Source organism: Panulirus ornatus, chromosome 9 (assembly GCF_036320965.1).
Source record: "Panulirus ornatus isolate Po-2019 chromosome 9, ASM3632096v1, whole genome shotgun sequence".
NCBI lineage: Eukaryota > Metazoa > Arthropoda > Malacostraca > Decapoda > Palinuridae > Panulirus > Panulirus ornatus.
In genome coordinates this window covers 43,236,137-43,254,786 of record NC_092232.1, presented here as the reverse complement: position 1 = coordinate 43,254,786, position 18,650 = coordinate 43,236,137, and the positions used below count along the sequence as shown (strand labels likewise).

Genomic DNA, 18,650 nt, shown 5'->3' with positions numbered 1-18,650 from the left:
TGGAACCACTATTCCTTCAAACATACCAATTTTTGCTCACCGAGATAACGTTCTCACCTTTCACACATTCTGCAACGCTCCCAGAACCTTCGCTCCCTCCCCCACCCTGTGACTCACTTCCGCTTCCATTGTTCCATCCGCTGCCAAATCCACTCCCAGATATCTAAAACACTTCACTCCCTCCAGTTATTCTCCATTCAAACTTACCTCCCAATTGACTTGTCCCTCAAAATAATATATATATATATATATATATATATATATATATATATATATATATATATATATATATATATATATATATATATACATATATATATATATATATATATATATATATATATATATATATATATATATATTCTTTTCTTTTTTTCGTACTATTCGCCATTTCCCGCATTAGCTAGGTAGCGTTAAGAACAGAGGACTGGGCCTTTGAGGGAATATCCTCACCTGGCCCCCTTATCTGTTCCTTCTTTTGGAAAATTGAAAAAAAAAGAGAGGGGAGGATTTCCAGCCACCCGCTCCCTCCCCTTTTAGTCGCCTTCTACGACACGCAGGGAATACGTGGGAAGTATTCTTTCTCCCCTATCCCCAAGGATATATATCATATTTATTTTGCTTTGTCGCTGTCTCCCGCATTAGCGAGGTAGCGCTAGGAAACAGACGAAAGAATGACCCAACCCACCCACATACTCATGTATATACATACACGTCCACACACGCAAATATACATATCTATACATCCCAACGTATACATATATATACACACACAGACATATACATATATACACATGTACATAATTCATAACGTCTGCCTTCATTCCCATCGCCACCCCGCCACACATGAAATAACTACCCCCTCCCCCCGCATGCGCGCGAGGTACCGCTAGGAAAAGACATCAAAGGCCACATTCGTTCACATTCAGTCTCTAGCTGTCATGTATAATGCACCGAAACCACAGCTCCCTTTCCACATCCAGGCCCTACAACACTTTCCATGTTTTACCCCAGACGCTTCACATGCCCTGGTTCAATCTATTGACAGCACGTCGACCCCGGTATACTACATCGTTCCAATTCAATCTATTCCTTGCACGCATTTCACCCTCCTGCATGTTCAGGCCCCGATCACTCAAAATCTTTTTCACTCCATCTTTCCACCTCCAATTTGGTCTCCCACTACTCGTTACCTCACTCATTCTCTCCATATGACCAAACCATTTCAAGAAACCCTCTTCTGCTCTCTCAACCACAACCTCACATCTCTCGTACCCTTTCATTACTCGATCAAACCACCTCACACCGCATATTGTCCTCAAACATCTCATTTCCAGCACAACCACCCTCCTCCGCACAACTCTATCTATAGTCCACGCCTCGCAACCATATAACATTGTTGGAACCACTATTCCTTCAAACATACCCATTTTTGCTTTCCGAGATAATGTTCTCGATTTCCACACATTCTTCAACGCTCACAGAACTTTCGCCCCCTCCACCACCCTATGATTCACTTCCGCTTCCATAGTTCCATCCGCTGCCAAATCCACTCCCAGATATCTAAAACACTTCACTTCCTCCAGTTTTTCTCCCTTCAAACTTACCTACCAATTGACTTGTCCCTCAACCCTACTGTACCTAATAACCTTGCTCTTATTCACATTTACTCTCAGCTTTCTTCTTTCATACACTTTACCAAACTCAGTCACCAGCTTCTGCAGTTTCTCACACGAATCAGCCACCCGCGCTGTATCATCAGCGAACAACAACTGACTCACTTCCCAAGCTCTCTCATCCACAAAAGACTGCATACTTGCCCCTCTTTCCAAAACTCTTGCATTCACCTCCCTAACAACCCCATCCATAAACAAATTAAACAACCATGGAGACATCACACACCTCTGCCGCAAACCAACATTCACTGAGAACCAATCACTTTCCTCTCTTCCTACATGTACACATGCCTTACATCCTCGATAAAAACTTTTCACTGCTCAATATATATATATATATATATATATATATATATATATATATATATATATATATATATATATATATATATATATAAAGATCATGCGAGCATCTGAGTGAGTGTATAAGCAGTTTTGATGCAAGATATCGGGCTACTGTGTTGGGTGATTTAAATGCAAAGGTGAGTAATGTGGCAGCTGAGGGAATAATTGGTGTACATGGGGTGTTCAGTGTTGTAAATGCAAATGGTGAAGAGCTTGTAGATTTGTGCGCTGAAAAAGGACTGGTGATTGGGAACACCTGGTTTCAAAGTATACGTATGTAACTTGTGTGAGGAAGTACCAGGAGAGACTGAATAGAGAATGGAAAAAGGTGAGATCAAAGGACGTAAGGGGAGTGGGAGAGGAATGGGATGTATTTAGGGAAGCAGTGGTGGCTTGTGCAAAAGATGCTTGTGGCATGAGAAGCGTGGGAGGTGGGCAGATTAAATAGGGAAGTGAGTGGTCGGATGAAGAAGTAGGATTATTAGTGAAAGAAAAGAGAGAGGCATTTGGACGAGTTTTGCAGGGAAATAGTGCAAATGACTGGGAGATGTATAAAAGAAAGGGGCAGGAGGTCAAGAGAAAGGTGCAAGAGGTGAAAAAGAGGGCAAATGAGAGTTGGGGTGAGAGAGTATCATTTAATTTCAGGGAGGATAAAAAGATGTTTTGGAAGGAGGTAAATAAAGTGCGTAAGACAAGAGAAGAAATGGGAACATCGGTGAAGGAGGCTAATGGGGAGGTGATAACAAGAAGTGGTGATATGAGAAGGAGATGGAGTGAGTATTTTGAAGGTTTGATGAATAAGTTAGAGTGGCAGATATAGGATGTTTTGGTCGAGGTGGTGTGCGAAGTGCGGGTGTCAGGGAGAATGATTTGGTAAACAGAGAAGACGTAGTGAAAGCTTTGCGGAAGATGAAAGCCGGCAAGGCAGTGGGTTTGGATGGTATTGCAGTGGAATTTGATAAAAAAGGGGGTGACTGTGTTGTTGGTTGGTGAGGATATTCAGTGTATGTATGGCTCATGGTGAAGTGCCTGAAGATTGGCGGAATGCATGCATAGTGCCATTGTACAAAGGCAAAGGGGATAAAGGTGAGTGTTTAAATTACAGAGGTATAAGTCTGTTGAGTATTCCTGGGAAATTATATGGGAGGGTATTGACTGAGAGGGTGAAGGCATACAGAACACTGGGGAAGAGCAGTGTGGTTTCAGAAGTGGTAGAGGATGTATGGATCAGGTGTTTGCTTTGAAAAATGTATGTGAGAAATAATTGGAAAAACAAATGGATTTGTTATTCATTCATTTATTAAACTTTGACGCTGTCTCCCGTGTTAGCGAGGTAGCACGAGGAAACAGACGAAAGAATGGCCCAACCCACCCACATACACATGTATATACATACACATCCACACACGCACAAATTCATACCTATGCATCTCAACGTATACACATATATGTATACATACAGACATATACATATATACACATGTACATAATTCATACTCCCTGCCTGTATTCATTAACATCGCCATCCAGCCACACATGGAATAACCCCCCCCCCCCCTTCCTCCTCCTCCTTCCTCCTCCTCCCGCAAGCGCTCCAGGTATAGCGCTAGGAAAAGACAACAAAGGCCACATACGTTCACACTCAGTCTCTAGCTGTCATGTATAATGCACTGAAACCACAACTCCCTTTCCATATCCAGGCCCCACAAAACTTTCAATGGTTTACCCCAGACGCTTCATATGCCCTGGTTCAATCAAATGACAGCACGTCGACCCTGGTATACCACATCGTTTCAATTTACTCTATTCCTTGCACGCCTTTCACTCTCCTGCATGTTCAGGCCCAGATCTCTCAAAATCTTTTTCACTCCATCTTTCCACCTCCAATCTGGTCTCCCACTTCTCGTTCCCTCCACCTCTGACACATATATCCTCTTTGTCAATCTTCCCTCATTCACTCTCTCCATGTTACCAAACCATTTCAATACACCCTCTTCTGCTCTCTCAACCACACTGTTTTTATTACCACACATCTCTCTTACCCTGTTATTATTTACTCGATCAAACCACCTCACACCACATATTGTCCTCAAACATCTCATTTCAAACACATCAACCCTCATCCAGACAACCCTATCTATAGCCCACGCCTCGTAACCATATAACATTGTTGGAACCACTATTCCTTCAAACATATCCATTTTCATTTTCCGAGATAATGCTCTCGATTTCCACACATTTTTCAACGCTCCCAGAACTTTCGCCCCCTCCACCACCCTGTGACTCACTTCCGCTTTCATAGTTCCATCCGCTGCCAAATCCACTCCTAGATATCTAAAGCAATTCCCCTCTTCCAGTTTATCTCCATTCAAACTTACCTCCCAATGGACTTGTCCCTCAACCCTACTCTACCTAATAACCTTGCTCTTATTCACATTTACTCTCAGCTTTCTTCTTTCATATACTTTACCAAACTCAGTCACTAGCTTCTGCAGTTTCTCACCCGAATCAGCAACCAGCGCTGTATCATCAGCGAATAACAACTGGCTCACTTCCCAAGCCCTCTCATCCACAACAGACTGCATACTTGCCCCCCCTCTCCAAAAATCTTGCATTCACCTCCCTAACAACCCAATCCATAAACAAATTAAACATCCCTGCCGTAAACTGACATTCACTGAGAACCAATCACTTTCCCCTCTTCCTACTTGTACACATGCCTTACATCCTTGATAAAAACTTTTCACAATAAGTGATGTGAGGTGGTTTGATCGAGTAAGAAATGAATGGGTAAGAGAGATGTGTGGTAATAAAAATAGTGTGGTTGAGAGAGCAGAAGAGGGTGTATTGAAATGGTTTGGTCACATGGAGAGAATGAGTTAGGAAAGATTGACCAAGAGGATATATGTGTCAGAGGTGGAGGAAATGAGAAGTGGGAGACCAAATTGGAGGTGGAAGGAGGGAGTAAAAAAGATTTTGAGTGATCGGGCCTGAACATCCAGGAGGGTGAAAGGCGTGCAAGAAATAGATTAAATTGGAACGATGTGGTATACATGTGTCGACGTGCTGTCAATGGATTGAACCAGGGCATGTGAAGCGTCTGGGGTAAACCATGGAAAGGTTTGTGGGGCCTGGATGTGGAAAGGGAGCTGTGGTTTCGGTGCATTATACATTACAGCTAGAGACTGAGTGTGAACGAATGTGGCCTTTGTTGTCTTTTCCTAGCGCTACCTCGACCGCATGAGGGGAGGAGCTTTCCATGGTTTACCCCAGACGCTTCACATGCCTTGATTCAATCCACTGACAGCACGTCAACCCCGGTATACCACATCGCTCCAATTCACTCTATTCCTTGCCCTCCTTTCACCCTCCTGCATGTTCAGGCCCCGATCACACAAAATCTTTTTCACTCCATCTTTCCACCTCCAATTTGGTCTCCCTCTTCTCCTCGTTCCCTCCACCTCCGACACATATATCCTCTTGGTCCATCTTTCCTCACTCATTCTCTCCATGTGCCCAAACCACTTCAAAACACCCTCTTCTGCTCTCTCAACCACGCTCTTTTTATTTCCACACATCTCTCTTACCCTTACGTTACTCACTCGATCAAACCACCTCACACCACACATTGTCCTCAAACATCTCATTTCCAGCACATCCATCCTCCTGCGCACAACTCTATCCATAGCCCACGCCTCGCAACCATACAACATTGTTGGAACCACTATTCCTTCAAACATACCCATTTTTGCTTTCCGAGATAATGTTCTCGACTTCCACACATTCTTCAAGGCCCCCAGAATTTTCGCCCCCTCCCCCACCCTATGATCCACTTCCGCTTCCATGGTTCCATCCGCTGCTAGATCCACTCCCAGATATCTAAAACACTTCACTTCCTCCAGTTTTTCTCCATTCAAACTCACCTCCCAATTGACTTGACCCTCAACCCTACTGTACCTAATAACCTTGCTCTTATTCACATTTACTCTTAACTTTCTTCTTCCACACACTTTACCAAACTCAGTCACCAGCTTCTGCAGTTTCTCACATGAATCAGCCACCAGCGCTGTATCATCAGCGAACAACAACTGACTCACTTCCCAAGCTCTCTCATCCCCAACAGACTTCATACTTGCCCCTCTTTCCAAAACTCTTGCATTTACCTCCCTAACAACCCCATCCATAAACAAATTAAACAAACATGGAGACATCACACACCCCTGCCGCAAACCTACATTCACTGAGAACCAATCACTTTCCTCTCTTCCTACACGTACACATGCCTTACATCCTCGATAAAAACTTTTCACTGCTTCTAACAACTTGCCTCCCACACCATATATTCTTAATACCTTCCACAGAGCATCTCTATCAACTCTATCATATGCCTTTTCCAGATCCATAAATGCTACATACAAATCCATTTGCTTTTCTAAGTATTTCTCACATACATTCTTCAAAGCAAACACCTGATCCACACATCCTCTACCACTTCTGAAACCACACTGCTCTTCCCCAATCTGATACTCTGTACATGCCTTCACCCTCTCAATCAATACCCTCCCATATAATTTACCAGGAATACTCAACAAACTTATACCTCTGTAATTTGAGCACTCACTCTTATCCCCTTTGCCTTTGTACAATGGCATGCACGCATTCCGCCAATCCTCAGGCACCTCACCATGAGTCATACATACATTAAATAACCTTACCAACCAGTCAACAATACAGTCACCCCCTTTTTTAATAAATTCCACTGCAATACCATCCAAACCTGCTGCCTTGCCGGCTTTCATCTTCCGCAAAGCTTTTACTACCTCTTCTCTGTTTACCAAATCATTTTCCCTAACCCCCCTCACTTTGTGCGTGTGTGTGTGTGTGTGTGTGTGTGTGTGTGTGTGTGTGTAAACATGACATTTCATTCATACTTCAGGCACTGGGAGACGAACGGGTCACGCAGGAGGGTCGCCCGCGGTGCGTCGCCGCGGGAAGCGGGCGGAGCGGGAGGGTCGAGGGTCAGCTCCCGCCAACCCTACCTCCGCTGCCGCCGCCGCCGCCAACAACACCGAGGTGGACCAGCTGCTCACAGACGTCCGAGAATACCTTAACAAGAAGCTCAAAAGGTGACTCAATCTGTGCTCCTCATACTTCTATAACACAGACTTATGAAAATGAAACACGGTATATATATATATATATATATATATATATATATATATATATATATATATATATATATATATATATATATATATATATTTAATGTATATTTAATGTATGTATGACTCATGGTGAGGTGCCTGAGGATTGGCGGAATGCGTGCATAGTGCCATTGTACAAAGGCAAAGGGGATAAGAGTGAGTGCTCAAATTACAGAGGTATAAGTTTGTTGAGTATTCCTGGCAAATTATATGGGAGGGTATTGATTGAGAGGGTGAAGGCATGTACAGAGCATCAGATTGGGGAAGAGCAGTGTGGTTTCAGAAGTAGTAGAGGATGTGTGGATCAGGTGTTTGCTTTGAAGAATGTATGTGAGAAATACTTAGAAAAGCAAATGGATTTGTATGTAGCATTTATGGATCTGGAGAAGGCATATGATAGAGTTGATAGAGATGCTCTGTGGAAGGTATTAAGAATATATGGTGTGGGAGGCAAGTTGTTAGAAGCAGTGAAAAGTTTTTATCGAGAATGTAAGGCATGTGTACGTGTAGGAAGAGAGGAAAGTGATTGGTTCTCAGTGAATGTAGGTTTGCGGCAGGGGTGTGTGATGTCTCCATGGTTGTTTAATTTGTTTATGGATGGGGTTGTTAGGGAGGTGAATGCAAGAGTTTTGGAAAGAGGGGCAAGTATGAAGTCTGTTGGGGATGAGAGAGCTTGGGAAGTGAGTCAGTTGTTGTTCGCTGATGATACAGCGCTGGTGGCTGATTCATGTGAGAAACTGCAGAAGCTGGTGACTGAGTTTGGTAAAGTGTGTGAAAGAAGAAAGTTAAGAGTAAATGTGAATAAGAGCAAGGTTATTAGGTACAGTAGGGTTGAGGGTCAAGTCAATTGGGAGGTGAGTTTGAATGGAGAAAAACTGGAGGAAGTGAAGTGTTTTAGATATCTGGGAGTGGATCTGGCAGCGGATGGAACCATGGAAGCGGAAGTGGATCATAGGGTGGGGGAGGGGGCGAAAATTCTGGGAGCCTTGAAGAATGTGTGGAAGTTGAGAACATTATCTCGGAAAGCAAAAATGGGTATGTTTGAAGGAATAGTGGTGCCAACAATGTTGTATGGTTGCGAGGCGTGGGCTATGGATAGAGTTGTGCGCAGGAGGATGGATGTGCTGGAAATGAGATGTTTGAGGACAATGTGTGGTGTGAGGTGGTTTGATCGAGTAAGTAACGTAAGGGTAAGAGAGATGTGTGGAAATAAAAAGAGCGTGGTTGAGAGAGCAGAAGAGGGTGTTTTGAAATGGTTCGGGCACATGGAGAGAATGAGTGAGGAAAGATTGACCAAGAGAATATATGTGTCGGAGGTGGAGGGAACGAGGAGAAGAGGGAGACCAAATTGGAGGTGGAAAGATGGAGTGAAAAAGATTTTGTGTGATCGGGGCCTGAACATGCAGGAGGGTGAAAGGAGGGCAAGGAATAGAGTGAATTGGAGCGATGTGGTATACCGGGGTTGACGTGCTGTCAGTGGATTGAATCAAGGCATGTGAAGCGTCTGGGGTAAACCATGGAAAGCTGTGTAGGTATGTATATTTGCGTGTGTGGACGTATGTATATACATGTGTATGGGGGGGGGTTGGGCCATTTCTTTCGTCTGTTTCCTTGCGCTACCTCGCAAACGCGGGAGACAGCGACAAAGTATAATAAAAAAAATAAAAATAATTATTTATATAATTTATATATCTATGGAAATAAAAAGAGCGTGGTTGAGAGAGCAGAAGAGGGTGTTTTGAAATGGTTTGGGCACATGGAGAGAATGAGTGAAGAAAGATTGACCAAGAGGATATATGTGTCGGAGGTGGAGGGAACGAGGAGAAGTGGGAGACCAAATTGGAGGTGGAAAGATGGACTGAAAAAGATTTTGTGTGATCGGGGCCTGAACATGCAGGAGGGTGAAAGGAGGGCAAGGAATAGAGTGAATTGGATCGATGTGGTATACCGGGGTTGACGTGCTGTCAGTGGATTGAATCAGGGCATGTGAAGCGTCTGGGGTAAACCAGGGAAAGCTGTGTAGGTATGTATATTTGCGTGTGTGGACGTATGTATATACATGTGTATGGGGGTGGGTTGGGCCATTTCTTTCGTCTGTTTCCTTGCGCTACCTCGCAAACGCGGGAGACAGCGACAAAGCAAAAAAAAAAAATTTATATATATATATATATATATATATATATATATATATTTATTTATATAATTTATATATTTATGGAAATAAAAAGAGCGTGGTTGAGAGAGCAGAAGAGGGTATTTTGAAATGGTTTGGGCACATGGAGAGAATGAGTGAAGAAAGATTGACCAAGAGGATATATGTGTCGGAGGTGGAAGGAACGAGGAGAAGTGGGAGACCAAATTGGTGGTGGAAAGATGGACTGAAAAAGATTTTGTGTGATCGGGGCCTGAACATGCAGGAGGGTGAAAGGAGGGCAAGGAATAGAGTGAATTGGATCGATGTGGTATACCGGGGTTGACGTGCTGTCAGTGGATTGAATCAGGGCATGTGAAGGGTCTGGGGTAAACCATGGAAAGCTGTGTAGGTATGTATATTTGCGTGTGTGGACGTATGTATATACATGTGTATGGGGGTGGGTTGGGCCATTTCTTTCGTCTGTTTCCTTGCGCTACCTCGCAAACGCGGGAGAGAGCGACAAAGCAAAAAAAAAAAAAAAAATATTTATATATATATATATATATATATATATATATATATATATATATATATATATATATATATATATATATATTCTTCTTTCTTTTAAACTATTCGCCATTTCCCGCGTTAGCGAGGTAGCGTTAGGAACAGAGGACTGGGCCTTTTTTGGAATATCCTCACCTGGCCCCCTCTGTTCCTTCTTTTGGAAAAAAAAAAAACGAGAGGGATAGGGGATAGGAGATTAAGAATACTTCCCACGTATTCCCTGCGTGTCGTAGAAGGCGACTAAAAGGGGAGGCAGCGGGGGGCTGGAAATATATATATATATATATATATATATATATATATATATATATATATATATATATATATATATATATATATATATTTTTTTTTTTTTTTTTTTTTTTTTTTATACTTTGTCGCTGTCTCCCGCGTTTGCGAGGTAGCGCAAGGAAACAGACGAAAGAAATGGCCCAACCCCCCCCATACACATGTACATACACACGTTCACACACACAAATATACATACCTACACAGCTTTCCATGGTTTACCCCGGACGCTTCACATGCCTTGATTCAATCCACTGACAGCACGTCAACCCCTGTATACCACATCGCTCCAATTCACTCTATTCCTTGCCCTCCTTTCACCCTCCTGCATGTTCAGGCCCCGATCACACAAAATCTTTTTCACTCCATCTTTCCACCTCCAATTTGGTCTCCCTCTTCTCCTCGTTCCCTCCACCTCCGACACATATATCCTCTTGGTCAATCTTTCCTCACTCATTCTCTCCATGTGCCCAAACCATTTTAAAACACCCTCTTCTGCTCTCTCAACCACGCTCTTTTTTTTTCCACACATCTCTCTTACCCTTACGTTACTTACTCGATCAAACCACCTCACACCACACATTATCCTCAAACATCTCATTTCCAGCACATCCATCCTCCTGCGCACAACTCTATCCATAGCCCACGCCTCGCAACCATACAACATTGTTGGAACTACTATTCCTTCAAACATACCCATTTTTGCTTTCCGGGATAATGTTCTCGACTTCCACACATTTTTCAAGGCTCCCAAAATTTTCGCCCCCTCCCCCACCCTATGATCCACTTCCGCTTCCATGGTTCCATCCGCTGACAGATCCACTCCCAGATATCTAAAACACTTCACTTCCTCCAGTTTTTCACCATACAAACTCACCTCCCAATTGACTTGACCCTCAACCCTACTGTACCTAATAACCTTGCTCTTATTCACATTTACTCTTAACTTTCTTCTTCCACACACTTTACCAAACTCAGTCACCAGCTTCTGCAGTTTCTCACATGAATCCGCCACCAGCGCTGTATCATCAGCGAACAACAACTGACTCACTTCCCAAGCTCTCTCATCCCCAACAGACTTCATACTTGCCCCTCTTTCCAAGACTCTTGCATTTACCTCCCTATATATATATATATCTTTTTTCTTTCTTTCATACTATTTGCCATTTCCCGCGATAGCGAGGTAGCGTTAAGAACAGAGGACTGGGTCTTTGAGGGAATATCCTCACCTGGCCCTCTTCTCTGTTCCTTCTTTTGGAAAAAAAAAAAAAAAAAAAAAAAAGAGAGAGGGGAGGATTTCCAGGAATATATATATATATATATTCCTATGAGTCCACGGGGAAAATGAAACACGATAAGTTCCCAAGTGCATTTTCGAGTAATAATCACATCATCAAGGGAGACACAAGAGAAATATAGGTTAGTTGATATACAACGAAGAGACGTAGCTATGACGCCATTTGGTAAACATGTGAGAGGCGGAGCTAAGACGCTATTGAAATAGTACTCGCTCAAGTTGTCGGTAATCACAATACACAAACAGTCATCATAATGACTTTGAGGTCACCGGGTTTCAATGAACTGTTGATATTTCTCACGTTTGACTTTTGTAATCATTTATAGCACAGGGTTTTGTTACCACTTCATGAAATAACATTAGAAATAATCGGTGTCGTCAACTGTCTAAGGAAGCACGAATATAATGGCGTAGTTGACAGACCTGGTTCAAACAGATCCAGTCGCGGAAGTATTTATGAAGTTGATGAAAATCGTATATGCAAGTAAAAGAATAATCCATTTCCATCCGGATGACCTGAAAATCCGCCCCTCCAAAATGTTCCTATGCTAACCTAGCTCAGGTAGATTAGGCTTGTCCCTTAACCTACACTATTCTAACCTACAATAACGTTAGGCTGCGAGCCAGTTTTAAGATTCTTTTTGTTATTATAATTACTAATCTACAAATTAAAACTTATACTTACAATTTGCTTGTAATGGTGATATACATCATGTGACTCTACAAACTCATCAAGGTCTCACGAACATAATAATCTTCTTAAATGTTATTATACTCTGTAGCGGACACAGCAGTAGTAACTAGTTGGTGTACCTGCAGGAATGTGAGCGTGGAGACGGCAGGGGAACCGGATTCAGCAGAGACCATTGTGGTAGAGGGAAGCAACATTGAGAAGTGTTTCACGGACCGGCCGGCAGGGGGTAGTCGCACTAGACTCTACCCTAAAGGTAAGGCCTTAAATCTTTACCTTAGTGCACTCTTATCTTTACCTATCGTCGCAGTACCAGTAGAGGTATTCTTTCTCCCATAATTATATTACGTGATACCTTTCAAAAAAAAAAAAAAAAGGAGTTACGATAATATTGTCTTCTCTAAAGTATCTAGCGTCGTACTTGCCGACCATATGTTGCGTATTCGCTTAACCTTCACTATGTTGATCTAACCTCTTTTTTTTCATTTTTCCTTGAACGACCAAACAATCTCTTTGATTTCTCGGGTTTTCTTCTATAAGCTGAAAAATGTTTCATGGCTACGTAACAGGATTGATTTGACTGTGACGGTAACCCTAAGTTTATTTTGTAGCCCATGATCATCTTTTGAGAGGTGGCGCAAAAGGATTACAAAGGCCACAAAGGGTCTTAGTTAGACCTCAGTGGATTGATATTACATAGGAGCCAGCCCTCAACCGGCTATGTTCCCCTGTTCATCCTAGCTCCAACAACCTACTACATCTCATCACACACTGCACCGACCAAACTTCCTTAGAATCGTTTGGAATCGAAGGATCTTCCCCGTCTAGTTTCCTATCAGCTAACATGCAAATATCTTTTAAAACTAAACAGTTTTTCGCCACTTTTCTCGTCAGTTGCGCTGGTCACAAATATCCATAACAATACGGCTAAATTGCATCCACCCCAAAACCTTCCATGGAACTTTTCACACAAGTTAACCTGTTCGAGTCTGCCTTTACATCACAGACCCTGAATATTTGTACCCACACTGCTGCTCCCACGTATATAAGACATACTACCTCTACAATATTCAACAATATATGCTTCTCATCGCTTCCCTTCCCTTTGTATTTACTAACGTTTCTAAAATCCTCACCCAGTGTTCTCGTTCGTCACTGAACTTCAGGACTCCCAGTCTTCTCTCAGACGCTGTTCAACTATCTTACAACCAGCTTGCGCCTTTTTCAGCTTCCATTTTATTTCTTTTTTTTTCTCCAAGTTTCCACCTGCAACCTCTATCTTTTTCCAAAGTAGACCAATTCATTAAGATCATTATATGCCACGCCTACAACAAAGGTCATTAGCGCTGGACTTTTTTCTTCTTTAATAAAGTATCTATGATTGTAAACAAGAAACAATCAATATGATGGATCTTAAAGTTAATGAAATCCTCATATTTACAAATCCAATCATTTAATATCTTGTGAACAATAATGAACTCCTTGAGGAATCCAGTCAAGTTAAAAACGCAGACTACCTTTACACTTACGAGTGTAAAAGAGTAGGGTTAATAATTTTTCTCTAAATGGTGAGAACATCACACACGTTCCTCCATAATGAGCCATTGTTAGTGGTTATTGTGTGTGTGTGTGGAACGTGCACAAATGTCTCACCTCGTTAAAAACGTGAGCGTTCCCCCATGTCCTGCAACAGTTGAGCCACGCTTGTGTTTATGTCTCATTTAAGGCTATATCGTGCGCCCGTCTCGTACTGCCAAAAGTAAACCAAATCAGGTTCCTTACCGTAGTTTCCTTTAGGCGGCCGTAACTTGTCCTCGGTACACTGCAGTGTATGCCATGAGGAGAGGAGGTGACGGTCGCCACATTAGCCGTATCTGATCTACTGTGAGTGTAGTTGGTTCCATGTTCGGTACACTGTAAACAAAGCACTACCACCCTTACTATCAAGTTACAAATTCACTCTAAAGGCACATCTCCACATAAACAATTATACAGAATCAACTGCAAGTTCACTCAAGTTACAGCATGTCAAATATTGTTTACAACTACTGAGTGGACTGAGCGACACAACTTCACTAAACAACTTCACTGCCTTAACCCACTGGAGTTCAACAACGAAAAGAGCTGAACTGACTCCGTTTCGAAACAGTGACCCTGACGATAAAGACGAATCACCAGAAGTTATCCTCCCCTCCTGGTCTAGCAGTGCATTTATACTTGACAATTTGATATGAAAAAATTACATACACGATCTACTTATTCACGGTACATTTGGTACTCCATGTAAACATACAAATTAAAGAATTATAAATCGCATATCACTAACACTTAATCGAGCGCAGTCACACACTGGCGACAATATAAGGAATTCTGAATGTTTAGTAACCTTGAGAGCGCTGCTTGGCCCAGCATTATCACATCACGACTGAAGCTAATCCATTGTTCGTTTCCTTGAAGATATCATCCCTCCGTCTTACCTCAACCTTGTAGATACTATCCCTCCGTCTTGCCTCAACCTTGAAGATACCATCCCTCCGTCTTACCTCAACCTTGAACATATCATCCCTCCGTCTTACCTCAACCTTGAAGATACCATCCCTCCGTCTTACCTCAACCTTGAAGATACCATCCCTCCGCCTTACCTCAACCTTGAAGATACCATCCCTCCGTCTTACCTCAACCTTGAAGATACCATCCCTCCGTCTTACCTCAACCTTGAAAATACCATCCCTCCGTCTTACCTCAACCTTGAAAATACCATCCCTCCGTCTTACCTCAACCTTGAACATACCATCCCTCCGTCTTACCTCAACCTTGAAGATACCATCCCTCCGTCTTACATCAACCTTTTACTTTAGTTGTTCGATTCCCAGTATTGTCCTGTTGTTACAGGGGTCCACAACCATTATGAACCAGCCGGGCCACTTTACCAGCAAATAATCAGTGATGGTCCACAACTGTTACCCGCTGTCATCATGCAACATACATCACAAACCACTTGAATGGATTAGAACATAACGTGAGCAGACACAAATGCAGAACTATGACGCGCGTTCACATATACAAGATATAAACTAAATTCACACAACATGAGTTCGTAAAAAAGACAACATAAATCCCTCTTTTTTTCATACCGAGTAAGATGTAATGAGTGAAGGTCAGTGAAATGAAGGACATATTCATCATATTACCATAATACGGTCCTTGTAAAATAATACGACCTCGTACCGAGTCCTTCGCATCTTTCTTGTTTACCTTAAAATCAAATGACTCAAATCACACTTGGTCACCTTCTCCAGCTTGCTGACCGGCCGCCCATCACCGATCATGCACGTCGTTCTCACCGTCATAATATAGATCATTTCTAGCCACATACGGCCAGGAAGAAATGGGGGTTGCGGATCCCACTATCTTGGTCTATGGTGGAAACGCATCTTCCTTCAGGCGTCTTGCCTTAATCTTGGCGCTTCAAGACTCGACTAAATAAGAGCTTCTAATGATTCATGCACCGAGATGCCTCTTGTGCCTATTTCTTTCTAAGGGGCGACTTAATCATTTGCTTCGCATCTTTCATGGTCGAACCAAGATGCTTCTCAAAGTGTTTGCTTCTTTACCAACACATCAGGTGACCAACTTGAAGTCCCTTAATCCACAATAGCACCTGATGTACTAATGAAAGCAATACAGTTCTTATCATACATTGGCGGACAAAAGCTTTAAGACACACCTGATCAAAGCTATACCGAACCTGTGTCAACAAGTACAGACTGATGGTTCGGTACTGCTTCAGCCAGGGGCTTAACGAGACTATCGACGTGTCTCAGGGCTTTAGACCGTTACAGTACCTGTTTCATGTTGCAGTTTAACGGATATTATGTGTCACCTCTGACCTCTCTAAGCTGACTCTGATGTTCCTTTGTCTCGGGCAGGTCGCGTGAAGCAGGAGGAGCGGCGGAGCCGAACCACGTCGGACCCCGCGCTGAGGGAGCGTCAGAGGATCCAAAACTCCATCAACGCCATCAACGGCCTGCTCAAACAGTTCTCCTGAACTCGATAACTTCTTCAGCTCAGCCGCGATGTCGAGCCCCGCTGTAGCAACGGATGCCATGATGACTTCCAGCGGGTGACATGAGGCTACCTCCACACTTCGAAACTGGTGAAGATAACACAGCCTCAGTAACGTACTACACTCCAGTGCAGGCGGTGTGGTGTGTTTCCCGGGGGTGTGGTCAGCCTTGCGCGATGGCTGACGAGTGTCACGGAAGTGGGTAAACGATGAGACCTTAAAACTCAAGAGTGCTTCCTCTCATCTTCTGGTCAGGAAGATGGTACACTGACTGGCTCCCTGTGGGAGCATTGGTTTTCCCTGCGGTTCCCGGCGACGATTGGACGATCGCCTGCCACAGGGCAGCTCAGAAATGTCCGTCCCTCCTCACTATCTTGTTGCCTTCATTCCGCTCCAAGAGCTCCATATATCAACTGTAGTAATCTACTTTACTAGTTCTAGTGTACGGGTGCGGTTGATTACGAAAACCTTTTCCGACCAAGGGCTTGACTGACCACTGCGAAGACCATTCGTGCCTAAGCCTTGTTAGGAAATGGAGCACATCCGCCTCTAGTGAGGCCAGACCAAATGTTTAGAGGTGTTAGCGAAGTCCTGCAGTGTGTGGTGGAGCGGCAACAGCCCGACAGAAAACGACCGAGGCAATGTTTGCCAAGAGGAGCTAGCCTAAAATGTCGAGGTATCGGGCAAGAGTGTTGGCAGACATGATATAGCGTAGTCCAATGTAGCAGAACCGTTGATATCTCCTCCCATTGTAGGTAATATCTAATACGAGTCATCCCAAAATGATGAACTAATTTGCCGAACCACAACGGTAAATACTGTAATTAAGATATGCCAGTCAGGTGTATGTTGTTGATATGTGCAGACGATGTTTTAACGAAGGTAGGGATAGCCTAGCCCGGTCCTCGCCCGCCCGCAGCTCCTGTAAACCGTTCGGAGGGGAGGATTAACTTAAGATTACCCAAGACAGATTTATGTCATGGATTTATACACCTTTACTTATGGTCATATTACTATGGGCATGAACGAAAACCTCAGCAAAGTACCTCACAGTGATGATGAGAGATGTCTGCCGTGGATCATCTACCACTCGTTCATATTGAACAGTGATGTGAGTCTTATGTTCTTCTAAACATAAATGTTTTCCAGGAAAATACCAGAATAACACACACACACACACACACACACACACACACAAGTGGGATACTTGATTAAACATAGCGCCATAAGCGATATATAATTCCCTAAATAGGATTACCTGTCATTGGGAGTCGAGTTTGCTGTTGACTATAACTAGCGTATTCATGTAATTGTTACTACTAATATCATCATTACTATGATAATAATGATAATAATGATAATAATCATATACAAACTTCCAACAGCCAGGATCGACCCTGATACGGACTCGACTATTTGAATACTGTATAATCGAATACCCTTCGTCTCACGTTGGTGAGCACTGTACAACGCGGATATATATATATATATATATATATATATATATATATATATATATATATATATATATATATATATATATATATATATATATATATATGAATACAGTGCATATGAACACGCACTACCATAGAACATACAAACTTCCAACAGCCACGCTCGAACCAGGGACCCCTACGTGGCTATCTGCTGGTTGTGTGAGCCTGATGGGATATGTATGACTGGTCTAGAGCCCAACGTGAGACGAAGGGTATTCGATTATACAGTATCTGAATAGTCATTTCTCTATTAGAGGAGATCATATCCTCGCTGTGACACTCCCGCCTGCCACGCAGGGGTCCCAGGTTCGAGCCTATGAAGTGCGCATCCATATGCGCTATATTCGTGTATATATATATATATATATATATATATATATATATATATATATATATATATATATATATATATATATATATATATAATACACGTAGGATGCTACTGGAGGTATATTGGTAAGGGTAGGAGGCCAGGCAGTAAAGATAGATCCTACTACTTTCCCTACGAACGTGTAATGTGGACATCAACACAACCGGGTTTGGACCAAACTGGTGGTAAGGGGGTGGCTGCTAGCACATCTCTTGTACCACTAGCTACCCAGTTTCATGTCCAAAGATGAACTGGTGTGGCCAGGATGATTCAGTAATCTAGGTTCTGGACATAACCGCTTCAAGTTAAGCATTACTGACAAGCAATATCGACAACCCACATGACGTGGTATTGTAAACCTTTAAGATATGGAGACTTGAGCTCTGGCACAGGATGCATATATTGTTTATATACATATAAGGTAACCCACAAACACTGCTGTGATACACATTGCACTTATATACATATATATATATTTATACTATGAGAGTATTTATGATTATATAAAGT

General features: G+C 42.7%; 1 protein-coding gene across 1 annotated transcript in view; it reads left to right on the top strand.

Annotated features, from left to right (window-relative positions):
- The window catches only part of LOC139750062 (uncharacterized), a 38,497-nt gene extending 20,316 nt beyond the window's left edge, over positions 1-18,181 (top strand). Inside the window, exons 6-8 of the mRNA XM_071664397.1 lie at positions 6,958-7,147; positions 12,334-12,461; positions 16,135-18,181. Coding sequence (XP_071520498.1) covers positions 6,958-7,147; positions 12,334-12,461; positions 16,135-16,253 — 437 coding nt within the window. The 3' untranslated portion in view covers positions 16,254-18,181. The remainder of the gene's footprint in view (positions 1-6,957; positions 7,148-12,333; positions 12,462-16,134) is intronic.
- Positions 18,182-18,650: the final 469 nt, after the last annotated feature.